The sequence below is a fragment of the Crassostrea angulata genome, chromosome 9 (genome assembly GCF_025612915.1).
Source record: "Crassostrea angulata isolate pt1a10 chromosome 9, ASM2561291v2, whole genome shotgun sequence".
Taxonomy (NCBI): Eukaryota; Metazoa; Mollusca; class Bivalvia; order Ostreida; family Ostreidae; genus Magallana; species Magallana angulata.
In genome coordinates this window covers 21,046,493-21,059,292 of record NC_069119.1, presented here as the reverse complement: position 1 = coordinate 21,059,292, position 12,800 = coordinate 21,046,493, and the positions used below count along the sequence as shown (strand labels likewise).

General features: G+C 33.7%; 2 protein-coding genes and 1 long non-coding RNA gene across 3 annotated transcripts; 2 read left to right on the top strand and 1 right to left on the bottom strand.

Annotated features, from left to right (window-relative positions):
* Positions 1–2,817: 2,817 nt before the first annotated feature.
* LOC128162870 (fibropellin-2-like) lies at positions 2,818–5,187 on the top strand. Its single transcript, XM_052826288.1, has 3 exons — positions 2,818–3,133; positions 3,396–3,512; positions 4,948–5,187. The coding sequence occupies exons 1-3, from the start codon at positions 2,851–2,853 to the stop codon at positions 5,070–5,072; spliced, it is 525 nt and encodes a 174-aa protein (XP_052682248.1). The 5' UTR covers positions 2,818–2,850; the 3' UTR covers positions 5,073–5,187.
* A 1,851-nt stretch (positions 5,188–7,038) lies between these two features.
* On the top strand, positions 7,039–10,273 carry LOC128162871 (uncharacterized). The gene is made up of 2 exons (XR_008240721.1): positions 7,039–8,323; positions 9,996–10,273. It is a non-coding gene; the product is annotated as an uncharacterized LOC128162871 (long non-coding RNA).
* On the bottom strand, positions 8,359–10,107 carry LOC128162869 (uncharacterized). The gene is made up of 2 exons (XM_052826287.1): positions 9,879–10,107; positions 8,359–9,501 (listed from the first exon to the last, which is right to left on the bottom strand). The coding sequence occupies exons 1-2, from the start codon at positions 10,105–10,107 to the stop codon at positions 8,843–8,845; spliced, it is 888 nt and encodes a 295-aa protein (XP_052682247.1). The 3' UTR covers positions 8,359–8,842.
* Positions 10,274–12,800: the final 2,527 nt, after the last annotated feature.

Sequence of the window (12,800 nt, the reverse complement as noted above, 5' to 3'; positions counted from 1 at the left end):
GTATCATACAAAAAGCAAGAGTGTATACTGTGCACATCAACCTGGAGCATTGACTCTCTTATAATATAGATAAATTTACATAAGTTATTTATAACAGCTAATTTTTTACATGAAGTACAATTGATCAGTTGATTTTGATTGGTCGATTACCGGTGTACGTATTACCTTGAATAATTAGTCAGAATCGATCCACTAACAGACGCATTTGTACTACTATAAAATGATATAATTTTTAATGATTAGATAACCAATCATTATATTAGATATATTGAATTTTTTTTTCAAAATTGGGTCGTATGATTATAAATAAACATTTAAATTATATTATTACATGGAATCAAATTTTTGATTTTCAATTTCATAAGGAGGCTAGGTGGTCAACAAACTCGTCATAAGATTTACATGAGATTTTGAGATATTAATTTTTAAATTTGTAACAAAATTTTAAGTAAAGAAAATTTTCAAATATTTTATTTAGCTTTAAAGTTTTGCACAATTTCCTATATCTTTATACAACACTCTTGTTCTTAAAGAGATCAATATGGTCTAAAAATGGCTGCGACCATCCAGCCCCTGTTACGCTCATAATGCTGAGCTTTTGTATATTATTAATACTCAACACAAGGAGTCAGAGTTTATCATTACAAGGACAATAATTGTAAATTCATGTAATTCTAATGAAGTTTGAGTCGATCTCTCATTACAAGGACAATAATTATAAATTCATGTAAGAAAATTATATTTGCCTGACTGAGCTTGTATACACGCGGAATAAGGTGTTATTTCTAAATTCCATTATGTTTTAGAATGTAGTGCACTGTCACATGTAAGGAAAAAATTGTTTAGTCATTATTATCTTAAAAACCCAAACATCTTAAAATTTAGAACACTTATGTCATCTTCAAATCATGTAATACTTATGAAAATGTGTACTTTAATTAGAAAAAATATTTGATTTGGTCGATCATCCTACCTAAATATAACAAACTCATTGTTTACTTTATTCTGTTTCTTTGTTGTGAATCCTCTTTTTCTTATACTTTTGTATATAATTCTTCTGCACCTTATGTAACATTATATGTTATGAGTGAAATAAATGAACTTGAACTTACAGAGATAATCAATCATACATATATATATATATATATATATATATATATATATATATATATATATATATATATATATATATATATATATATATATATATATATATATATATATATATATATATATATATATATATATACATACTTTTACGTGTACATGCAGCAGATGAGGCCTACATTTATTTGACACAATTTAGAAATAATTCATGTATTTAGTTTTTCAATTAATAAAGTATTATTGATGCTGGTATATTGAAAGCAAAGAAAGTCATACTGCAGTGGTTCTTCGAAATGTCAATTAAGTCTTATTTTGTAGCTCGACCTACCTTGAATTGGTAAGATGGCTGTTTATTTTTTATGTAAATGGCCTTGTTGATGATATAAAGTAAAGCGTCAATTAAAGGACAGCGGAATCACCCCCCTCCAGTCATAGCCCGCACATAACGGAATAATAAGTCAGTAATCAGTTTGCCAAGGTGAGAGAGAGAGAGAGAGAGAGAGAGAGAGAGAGAGAGAGAGAGAGAGAGAGAGAGAGAGAGAGAGATTCTGGTGTAGTGTTCTATTCAAATGTATTGAGTCAGTCTCCAATAAAATTACGCTTTTACTTTCCGGTTATTATAGGAGATAATGCTTTCCTTGCCTTTTTAGGTAAGCGGTATGCTTCTTGGTACACTATTATGCATGTCACCCTATCATACTTACAAGATTTATACTTATTTAGTCACACTTGACACCTTGAGAGTCAAAATCATTTGCACTGTGTTACATGTATATATTGTATTATTTTCCATCATTATCTAGTTTGTACATCATGTACATCTGTATTTTTTACCTACACTGTTCTGTAATGTATCAAATTTGCATTGTCATTGTTGCATTGTTAACTAATTGCCATCATACCAAATAGAACCATTTTCACAAGTCCTTGGACTTTCAGTATGATGTAACTATCTATTTCTTGCGTCAAAGCAAGTTAAAATGACGCTGGTTTCAAGCGAAATATACACCGATTGCGTAGCCTTACCTCAAAAGCCAGACAAATCTTGTTGATTTCAAACAGCCATGGCCATGGCTGAGTGGCTAGCAGTGAAATAGACAGGTTTACGTCACACTGCTGTTTGACACAACTACCCAAAGTCCAAGCTCCTGTTAAAATGGTTCTATACTAGTTGCTTGAAATTCATTGTATTTACATACCATCTAGGCATTTTGTTACCTCTTATATTATGTTGCCACGATTAATTTATCAAAACTGAAATACTGTTATATTTAAGAATCGTATATACATGTGTCACACGAATACACACATTTATGCATTATTTTGAACACCTTGACACGCAAAAAACCCCAGTATGTTCTAAAATAGCTAGCTATATATATACATGTAAGCAATAAACCAAGCAATTCAAATTTAATTTTAGTCAACAATGGTAAAGAATGTACAAAACGTCGTCCGATATCCTCTCCAAGAAAAATCTATAACTTTTCTCCTGTTTTATTTAACATACGGCACAACAAGGTGTCCCATCCCATTGGGTGGAAATCAGGGGCATTGACTTACATGTATAACCACTACGCACTTGTTTGTATTTTTTACGCTGTTAGTTTTCTCCTTAGCTCCATCTCTATTCGCCAAAAAGAGATCACGCATTTGTGGTGGTAGATCACGTGCTGATTCTCTGCTGTATTTATACCTCAACCTCCTCTTTCTTTTCGCAACATCTGGTAGAGTCCTTGTACCATGATGCGCGCGCATTTCTTTCTATTCCTAACGGTTGCTCTTTGCATCCAATTTCATTACACATTGTCGCAGTCATCACGATTCTACGAATGCCGAGACGACAATGATTGTCCCCGGTATGCTAGATGTGTAGACGACAGGGGCGATTATTTCAATAACGGTGGCCCGGGGGACTACGGTAGATGTCGCTGTGACCCGGGGTATTACCCGTACTATGGGGACACTGAACTCACCCTGGACCTGGACCGGCTTGACGATCGGGAGATCAGCTGCAGATCTAGAGGTATAACCACACCTACAAGTCCTACAAGACTGGCGTAAAACTCTCTCAGACTTGTCAAACTACTATCCTATGAAAATTAACATTAATATTCTGCTTTTTTTCTCAGTGACCTATTAAGTACATGTACGCAACATTTCTAAATTAATTTGTGTGTGTGTGTGTGTGTGTGTGTGTGTGTGTGTGTGTGTGTGTGTGTGTGTGTGTGTACACACACTGTCTTCATGTCAGTAGTATTGACTGTCCATACCTGTGTGTTCGGTAGATACTTACTCCTGTAACCAGTTCAACAATGACTGTGGGCGCTACGGCTACTGTGAGGAAATGCAGGGACGCTACTACTGCAGATGTACTAACGGATATTACGGAGAGAGATGCGAAAGTAAGCAGCTTACAATGCAATGTTCTCACACAATACACAATGAAGATAGCTTACAGTTCGGAATGAAGATAGCTTACAATTTGTAATGAAGATAGCTTATAGAACGTAACGAAGATAGCTTACAATACGTTATAAAGATAGCTTACAATTCGTAATGAAGTTAGCTTTAAATACATGATGAAAATGGTTTACAATACGTTATGAAGATAGCTTTAAAGTTTAAATGCATAATGAAGATAGCTGCATTAAGAATACTTAATGCAGGTAGTTTATATTAAGGATGTCAATGAGTACTGGAGTACTCGACTATCGCTAGGTCACGAGATCATCGACTAAAATTTACTTATAAAGTAAATAACATTATCATTTTCTTAACGCAACAATTTTTTGGTTATGAAATTATGAATGAAAATAGCATTTTTCTTCTCTCGGCATTTTGATCCGTATTGATAGTTGCAGTCTTATCATCGCACCTTATGTATATTTGAGCTGCTAGTAGGGTCAGAGTTCTCTTGATTTTGTAGATCAAAATATAGTTTGGAATAAAAACATTTAATATGCATATTGAATAATGCAATTGTGGAGACCAATTTGATATTCCTTTTCATGTTAAAAATCGATTTAATTATTGAATTAGATCTTTGTACAATTAAAAAAAATTAATTGCATCAACTATAGCTCAAGGCGTTTGTTTGTATGAACATTAAACTTTGATTGTTAATTTGGGACGGGACAATGGCTTTAGAGACATCAAGGACAAGATAGATTTGAGTTGCCTTAAAAGATATTTAATTCTATTATGTGTTAGCGTCAGAAGAAAAAGGGAAAAACCATGCTAGCCATTTACTAATGAATATCAAGATTAAATAATTTATAATTTATTTGAAATCAAATTCAACCATTTCATATTATTATATATATATTTTTTAAGAATTTTATTACGAAGACACAATGAATATGACAGTAGCGTTATTGAATTGAATAGGGCGTACGGATTTAAATAAATCAAAAAACTTTCGATTAATGGACTATGGATACATAATAATGATACAGATGTAGCTTATTTGCCTTTAAAAAAAAAGAACTATGTGCGGTATTGTGATTAGTATGTATTACTATAAGATTACATCCCTTACTTGGTTCAATTCCAAAACACATTTTTGTTTATCGTTGCATTATTTTCCAGCCTGATCTTTTTAAAAAAAAACAAAAAACTCCCATGAGTGTTAGAATTTATTTAAAAATGGTTCGAACTTTGCTGACTTCATATAAATATTTGGAAGGTCTCGGAATTACCAGAGAGTAGTGCCATGCACGTTGTATTTCTAACCATGTACTGCTAACATCACATTGTACAGTCAGTCTGCCATAAAATGGTAATCACGTGACACACACTGGCTTGTATAAAATACTTTCCACCATTTTTTTTTTACAGTCCCCGGCGACGGAATGACAAGGAGAAATCAGTTGACGAATATCATCCCACTAATTGGCGCCGGGGTGGCTGCCCTGGTGCTCCTGGGGGTCGGCGGGGCGGCTCTCAGCTCTTTGTCTGGGTAGGACTCTCTAAATGGTCCCCCTCTCAATCAGTGCCCTCAGATGAAATAAAACAGGAAATGTACCAGTGTTTTGTTTGCTTCTTCAGTTCAGAGTGATGAATAAATTACGCGTTGTATTGAGGGTTTGTTTTTTATTCAACTACAGTGGATCCTTGTTAATCCGGGCAATTCCGTTTCTTATTGAATTATTTGAATTAAAGAAGCATATGCTTTAATTGGTCACCAATGCAAAAAAATATAACATGAATTTAAAAATCAGAATACAAGAATTGTTCGAAAACTGGCGTCTAAGTAATTAGCCCCCAAGATTAAAAAGCTGTTTTGTTCACCCGTGCTGAAGGTTTACAGCTTCACGTTTATTAAAAGTGATCATTTCGGACAATATTTCGTCCAGCGTCTTTCAGCGTTGTGTTGCGTGTTAATATCATAACATTTCATCTTCTCTAGAGGTAATAAGTTCTTTCAAAGAACTATACATGATATGAGTTAAACTTAAATTTGGCCCCCATAATTCGCCATTTTTTAAGTGTTTCTGGTACCATTAAACGTTATGTAAATCTTTAGAAGAGTTGATGTAAAATATATTTTTCACCTATTTATTTGATTTATTTGCACTCTTTGGCAGTTTATAACGTCAGAAGAGATGCTATTTCTATACTTCAATCAAAATCAGTCAAAAATTTACATTTTTCTTATCTTTTTATGAATGAGAAATATAGAGCGCATGCTTGAACACGAAATTTTTTTTCAAAGAAAAGCTGCTTGAAAACATGCTGTTTTATGCTAAAAATGCAGAAATGGCGGTAAAAGGGTGTCTTTATGGTGTCATACATGTACACGTATTTCTAAATTGTGGGCTGTGAAATCAAAATGAACATTATGTCAAAACATCGCATATATATCTGTACAAAGAAAACAAAGTAAAATGATCGATGTTGTTCATTTTAGGGGTCATTTTATGCCCGTGTCATATATAGTCCTTTGTTCTAATGAAAAGCCGGGTACCCTTCTAATGAAAGGTTAATTATGGTAACATTTATACAATTATTAGGAAATTCTTGCTAGTTATATCAAACCTTATACACAAACATCCTTTTACAAGATAGATTCGACAAAACTTGTTACGAAAAAATTTTGGTTGGAATTGGTGAAGTGTCGACCGCGTCGACATCTTGTGTACGTTCTAAAATTAGCTTGGCACATCACGTGCTTATGAATATTTCAAAGTTGGGCGTTTACTGACCGACCCGGTCAGTAAATAAAGTATTTAGAATTTATATTTAATACTTTTAAATGCGTTTGATTTAATCTGTATAATTTGCAGAAATTTTATACTATTGTAGTTTAATTGAAAAACGCAAACATTTCTTTCTTTTAAAATTTTCATTTCAAACGGCATATATACCTTTAACCATTTAACCCGAAATAAGAGTTCTAAAAATACGCTATATTATATTTTCTATTGATAATTATGTTACACAAAAAGAACATATTTTCACAAATATGAATATACATGTACGAATATACATGGTAACTTCAGCCTTCTCCGAAGTTTAAGATCAGTTTGTGCAAGTTAGAGGAGTTCGTGTTCCTAATGTACCGCCTTAGTTTCGATCAATCCAGAAATGATTTACGCAAAGTCAGCGACAAAAGTACAAAGAAAACATACACGAATGATAGAAAAATTATTTTTGACAGCTACATGAAATAAAGTGTTCATTGAAAAAGCGCTATACTATAGTAAACAATGCATCTAAACACAGTTTAGAATGCGTGTATTCTTACGCCAACAGCTTATTCAACTGAATCGCGCAGATTTCTGTCTTGCCAGTATGAATTACAATCGATTATAAAAAAAAAAAACAAAAAAAAAAAAAAAAACAAAGAGGGGAAACACTTAGTGGATTTAATTATTTTAACAACAAAATGTATACTTTAGAGCTTCATGTGGCTATGATGGTAATGGTCAATCTGATTAAAACCAGCCGTTCTGATACGTACTGGTCTCGAGGGTGGTATACCTAGCGTGCCAAAAACAGCAGATTGGCCCGAATGAAGAACCAGAAAGGGATTTCACTATCAATAATAACATCTATTTTTTAACCCGTTTATCACTTATTCATAAAAAGTTGGTACGTAAATTATCATCAGAGTCGATTAGAACTTAACACACAAGGAACAGCTGAGTTTTCCAATAAAGCAAGTGCCTGAAGTTCTTAAGAACCGTTAATACAGTTATTCATAATCGAATTTATTATATGATTGATGAATTCCTGGCTCTCTGATTGGCTGATATCCAACTTTCTAAAAACATTAAACGTAATGTTCACCTGTACATGACCTACGTGGTCAATATAACATTTGGTGTTTTTTTTCTACATTGGACGAAAAGAATCGGGAAATCAAATTGATAGGATAGAATTATCATTATTCCTGTCGTCAAGTAAAATATAATTGCGTTTCTAAGTGTGTTCGGCTACGGCTTCAAACTAAAAGGTGTTGAGGGTTTTCTTTTTTCGCTTGATAACACTAAATTTGATATCTCCGAATCAGTTCGTCGCTGAATCATATACTAGTACATTGTAATGAAACATCTATTGCTGTTTTTTTTTTCGACCAATACGATGATTTATCTAGCCTAGAAGTATAATATTCACAGTATTGACCTAAAAAAACAGCAACCTTTTAAAGGTTAACCTTTTAACCTTTACTGATATATATGCGGTGAATAGTCTTTTAACTATATAGGGGTCATGTACAGACACTGTTCAATCTGATTAAAATTAGACCATTCATCTCGCTCTCTGTTATGTATGGTATGGTAACCATACATAACAGAGAGCCAGACGAAAGGTCTAATCAGATTGAGACACTGTTTAGCCAATTCGGCAATATAGAGAAAAGATAGGAATTCGACGAAGAGACGTCTTCAGCTCAAACATGTAAAAGACACTTTTGAAATGTTTTCTGCAAATGATAAGATTAATGTGACGTCATCACTGTTTGTGGGGGACCAATGTTCGTGGGTAACCATTGAAATTACATCCCCACGAACAGGTTGGTCACACACGAACTAGTACAAATATTGCAAAAACTTCAGAATAAGGAAGATTCCTCATGTTTTGCTCAATAATTGATATTCAAAGTATTTTGAAGTTTTTCCTCGCAGCGGTTTGAATTAAGTGAAGAATTCAGAATTTTCCAGAACACGGTGCACAGAAAATATCAACCATCAACTATATAACGACAAATGTTAGTGCATTTATTTTTGCTTTTCAATTGTGAAATTGGAACTAAACGATATGAAATCATGACAGCTTTGTGCTCTTCATGTATTTTATTCTTAAAACTTGGAGTTACATGTATGTTAAGATGATTTAGCTGTTTAAGTTGCAACATATTTCAACTATTATTCACCAGATAAGGATCCATTAAGGCGGCTCGGCACACCAATGTATTATTTGATCAACCGATAATCTGTAAAATACAATTTCACAAAATGGATCGATATCGGCTTTCACTTATTTCATTTGATTTTGTGTGTGTGTGTGTATTTTTCATAGAAAAGGGAAAATGAGTTTGTGGTACGAATAGGATATAAGATTTGGTCTTAATTCAAAAATAAAACAATGACATAGTTAATATGTTAGCCTTCTTTATTTTTTCAACCAATAAAAATTTGATATGATTTAGAATAACTGCGTAATAAAAGTAGAAACTGAGAGAAAAATCGTACAATTATCTATTTCATACTACTGGTAAATCACTGACTTATTTGGTGTCTGATTTTCTAGTAGAGTTACTGGTTTTCTGTGGGAAGTCGATGATTGCCATATTAGAGAGTATGTCTTGTAGTACATTCATAAGGGACTCTACTTGTAGTTCAACAGGGGTCACGTCAATCAGTCCATTGATTGACACACACAGACCTTTCGTTAACTCATAGGTATCTTTCCCTGTACACGGTGTAATAGAGCTTAGCTTCAGAGCTCTAAGCGATTCCTTGCTAAACAATATCCCTCCACTTTGGACCCCGTTGGCTAATCTGGATATCCTACCAGCATATGGACGTGGTAAAGAAGTCAATTTTGAGAGATGAAAGCGCAATTTTTCCAAATAAACAAAATTTGTGTCTGTGGAAAATAGAAACCAGCCCTGTGTGACAAAATATTTATCTTTGACGTAAGATATTGCTTCACTTAGCACTTGTTTTGCATCGTAGTCTGTAGTATAAAAGGAATGGTTAGAATCTATAATGGTATAAGGGGTAGTCTGATTTAGAGCTCTTCCTACAAAGGCTAAAGAGGAGCATCGTTTGGCCCACGTATTCGCTACAGCGGTTGCAAGCCGGAGTCCGTAATGTTCGTTGATGAAAACAACACAGTGAATCCTTACAGTCTCCTCAAAGTTTCCTCCAATGGTATCATTATCTGTAATATGTTAAATACAAGCAATGATAACGAATGGTACCCAGTTTTTTGTTGTTGTTTTTTTTTTTGTCTAGTTCTGTTGAGCGCCCTGAACGTACTTGTATCGTACTCGGTTTTCATTAACGAAATTTCAATTTATTTTTTTTACATTGTTTTGTATTAAAACGTAAAGGATTCCTACCAAGAATCAGAATAAAAATGTACATGATAGTTTTAAAAAAGTTCGGACTCTTAATACCGTAATACATGTACAAGCTTTGAAAACAGCCACCAGAGACAGGAGATTTACGTGGTAGTTTTGTCATGCCGCAATAGACACATTGCGATTAAATGCATGCATAAGTCAGTCGTCCCCTTGTTAAGCAGTGAACCTTTACCTTTCAGATCCTTTTGGTCGTCAGTTTTAGAATCAATTTCATTTTCTAGACGCTGAACGTCCAGTTTATGTTCTCTGTAGAATTCATCCAGTAATTCTTGAACACCATTTTCTTTAGGAGCAGAGCTGGATTCGTATCTGATGAAGAATATGACCGGTTTGGGGAATAGTAGGAAATACAGGATCATCCCAAGGACTGCACCGACCAAAAATGGTGCACTTTGTGTCATGATGACATCCCAGGCGATCAACCTCTCGCAATTTTAAGGAGCCAAGACAGCTATAACCAACTAACCACATAAAATGTTTAGTCTACGACAGCTAAAAGATAACCACATAAATGTTTAGTCAACGATATATTTTGATACTTGTTCGTCAATAAAACAAAACAAATTGGATCATATTTTTACATGTATATTATAGGATGATATCAAGATCGTGCGGAGCAACCAAGCACGTTGTATCGATTTCTTAAAAGAGTGTTGGCGTGTGTGTATGTGGCAAATTGGAATCTTTAATTTAAATTTTACCTTTGAAAACCAATATCAAGTTTATCATTTTATAAATAGGGTGGATATGCTTAAAAAATCAAAATTCCCCATATATATTTAAAACAAAAATAAGAAAAGCTCGATCGACAGAAAAACTATGGGGTGCTACGTATATATATTACGTACTTTGAAAGTCATATCTACCATCTCAGGTAAAATACTCCAGTGTCTAATAATAGGAGTTTAAAGAAGTAATAAAAATACTCATAAATATAACTTGAAAAATTTATAAAATTAAAATATATATATTTGAAAGAAGAAATTGATAGGTTATTAATATTCTATTTGGTTGCTACAGTATATAACTACATGTGGATATCGATACACATCCAAAATGTAATGCAAAGTTTAATAAACTATACAGTATATAACTTGATATCGATTTACAATTTACATCCAAAATGTAATGTAATGCAATGTTCAGAGTATAGTTTATTTCATTGTGTCTGGATTTTCAGATAAGGTTAATGAACTGTCATTTCTATATAATTTAAGATGGTATGTGAAATTCAGTGCGTTATAGTGGCAAATAGATGTATATATCTACCCTGAAAAGCTTTATAAAATACATGCAGTTTCATTATGACAATAACAGATATTTGTTGATATTTTAATTATCACTGTACCAAGTAAACACCAAAGTGACTTAGGAACATGTACATGTTACCCACCATAGTACAACGCATTCCATCATCCCCATTATACAGTTTTACATTACTGAGGAAAAATCATGTTAAGTTGACAAATGACGGGCTTATAGTGGTTCTAAATATTGTAAAGAGGTGTCAAAGAATTCCATCATTCTCTCAAGACTCATGGTGGGAAAACAGCAAAACCCTTGCACAGGAATACGGTACAGTACTGTATCCCACTAGATTTAAACAGTGGATACTGGCAGTGCTCACAGTGAAATTGATATACCCAATAGTTAATTATATGTAAATATTTCTTGTATATATTTTAACAAACTACTTTAGAGTGCATTCAACAATAATAACCATTTTTAATAAATATCGTACGAAAAGCTCCCACGGAATATTTTAATGAAAAAGAGGCATGCCAAATCCAATAACTTACATTTGCGAGATTAACATATGGTCCCTTAGTACATGTATGCTGGTATTTGGAGATTCCGGAGTATAGGTCTAATTTTGCCTTTATAAAATTTATCCTCCGCTACTATATATACTTTATCTACATGTATACGTCTCCTTGTTAGTTATATACAGTGAGCATTACTTTTTGGATTTACTTTACCTAGTTTTGGTCACAAAAAACTTGTATGTGTCGGATAAACAGGACACAGAAAGTTTGTATAACTGTACCAAATACATTCTGATTGGTACATGTGCACCAAATCGCAAGGGTTCTTGTCAGTGTCTGTTCCCTAATATTTTTTTGCGTTTTAGTTCACTCCCCCTATACCACCCTGAAAAAGTGAATCACATCATTAATAAATCATTTCGTAACTAATCATACTACGTGCCAGCTTCTTGGAAGGTCACTGACATGAGTATTTGTAAGGAGAAATTTCTCCGCGGGTATCCCCGATCCCTGCCCTCTCTTAGCTTCAGGAACAGCCCGCGTCTGTCCGCAGGCAACCAGTGGTCACAGAGCAAGCACTACGTAGTCTTCGTTTCGTATTTACATTTTATGCGTATTTTTACTTGTTGATGACTGATCCGTTCATTCTACACGTTTTCACGTGTAATATCGTAGTATATTTCGTGTTGGACACTTTATACATATATTGTACACAAGACGTGTACCAACGTTGTGATTACTCTTATTAGTTAAATTTTTACTTCCATCTTTAAAAAAAAACCCGAAAAGAGTGAAATCATATATGATGATTATTGTGTAACTGAAAGAAGTGAGCAGGCGCACATACCCCATGCCCCCCCCCCCCCCCCATATTACTTGACAATGCTACACATAATGAATGACAGGGTTTGCGTTAAATACACAGAATAATTTGATAAGGAGCAATCATCAGATCAAAACTCCCTAAATATATGTACATCTACATCTATTCCCTCTTTCTTTCTCAGTAGAGACCTGATATTTGGAACTAAGAGCAACTGATGTCAATGTTATCTGATATATTGACAAATTAATCCACAACAACTGATTTTCGTAATTTATTTTCTAAAGAGTAAAAATCGTTGTTTTATATCAAGAATTAATGTACTCTGTTCAATTCAGAGGTGGAGTGGGGTTAAATTTTTAGGTATACACTACACGCAAATGTAGATCATTCCCTGAAAAATAAAACTTTTAGGTTTAGTTCGGACTGGCCGTCGCCCGTATTCTATATATTATTAAGTTCATGGAGTACAGCTAAAAGGTGAAAGGGTTGATGAACAACAGTT

Excerpts from the sequence above, each read along its gene's own strand:
- LOC128162870 (XM_052826288.1), top strand. The coding sequence starts at position 2,851 with ATGATGCGCGCGCATTTCTTTCTATTCCTAACGGTTGCTCTTTGCATC. Across the intron at positions 3,134-3,395 it reads GATCAGCTGCAGATCTAGAG|ATACTTACTCCTGTAACCAG; the intron begins GTATAACCACAC and ends TGTGTTCGGTAG. Across the intron at positions 3,513-4,947 it reads TTACGGAGAGAGATGCGAAA|TCCCCGGCGACGGAATGACA; the intron begins GTAAGCAGCTTA and ends TTTTTTTTACAG.
- LOC128162869 (XM_052826287.1), bottom strand. The coding sequence starts at position 10,107 with ATGACACAAAGTGCACCATTTTTGGTCGGTGCAGTCCTTGGGATGATC. Across the intron at positions 9,502-9,878 it reads CGACCAAAAGGATCTGAAAG|ATAATGATACCATTGGAGGA; the intron begins GTAAAGGTTCAC and ends AACATATTACAG.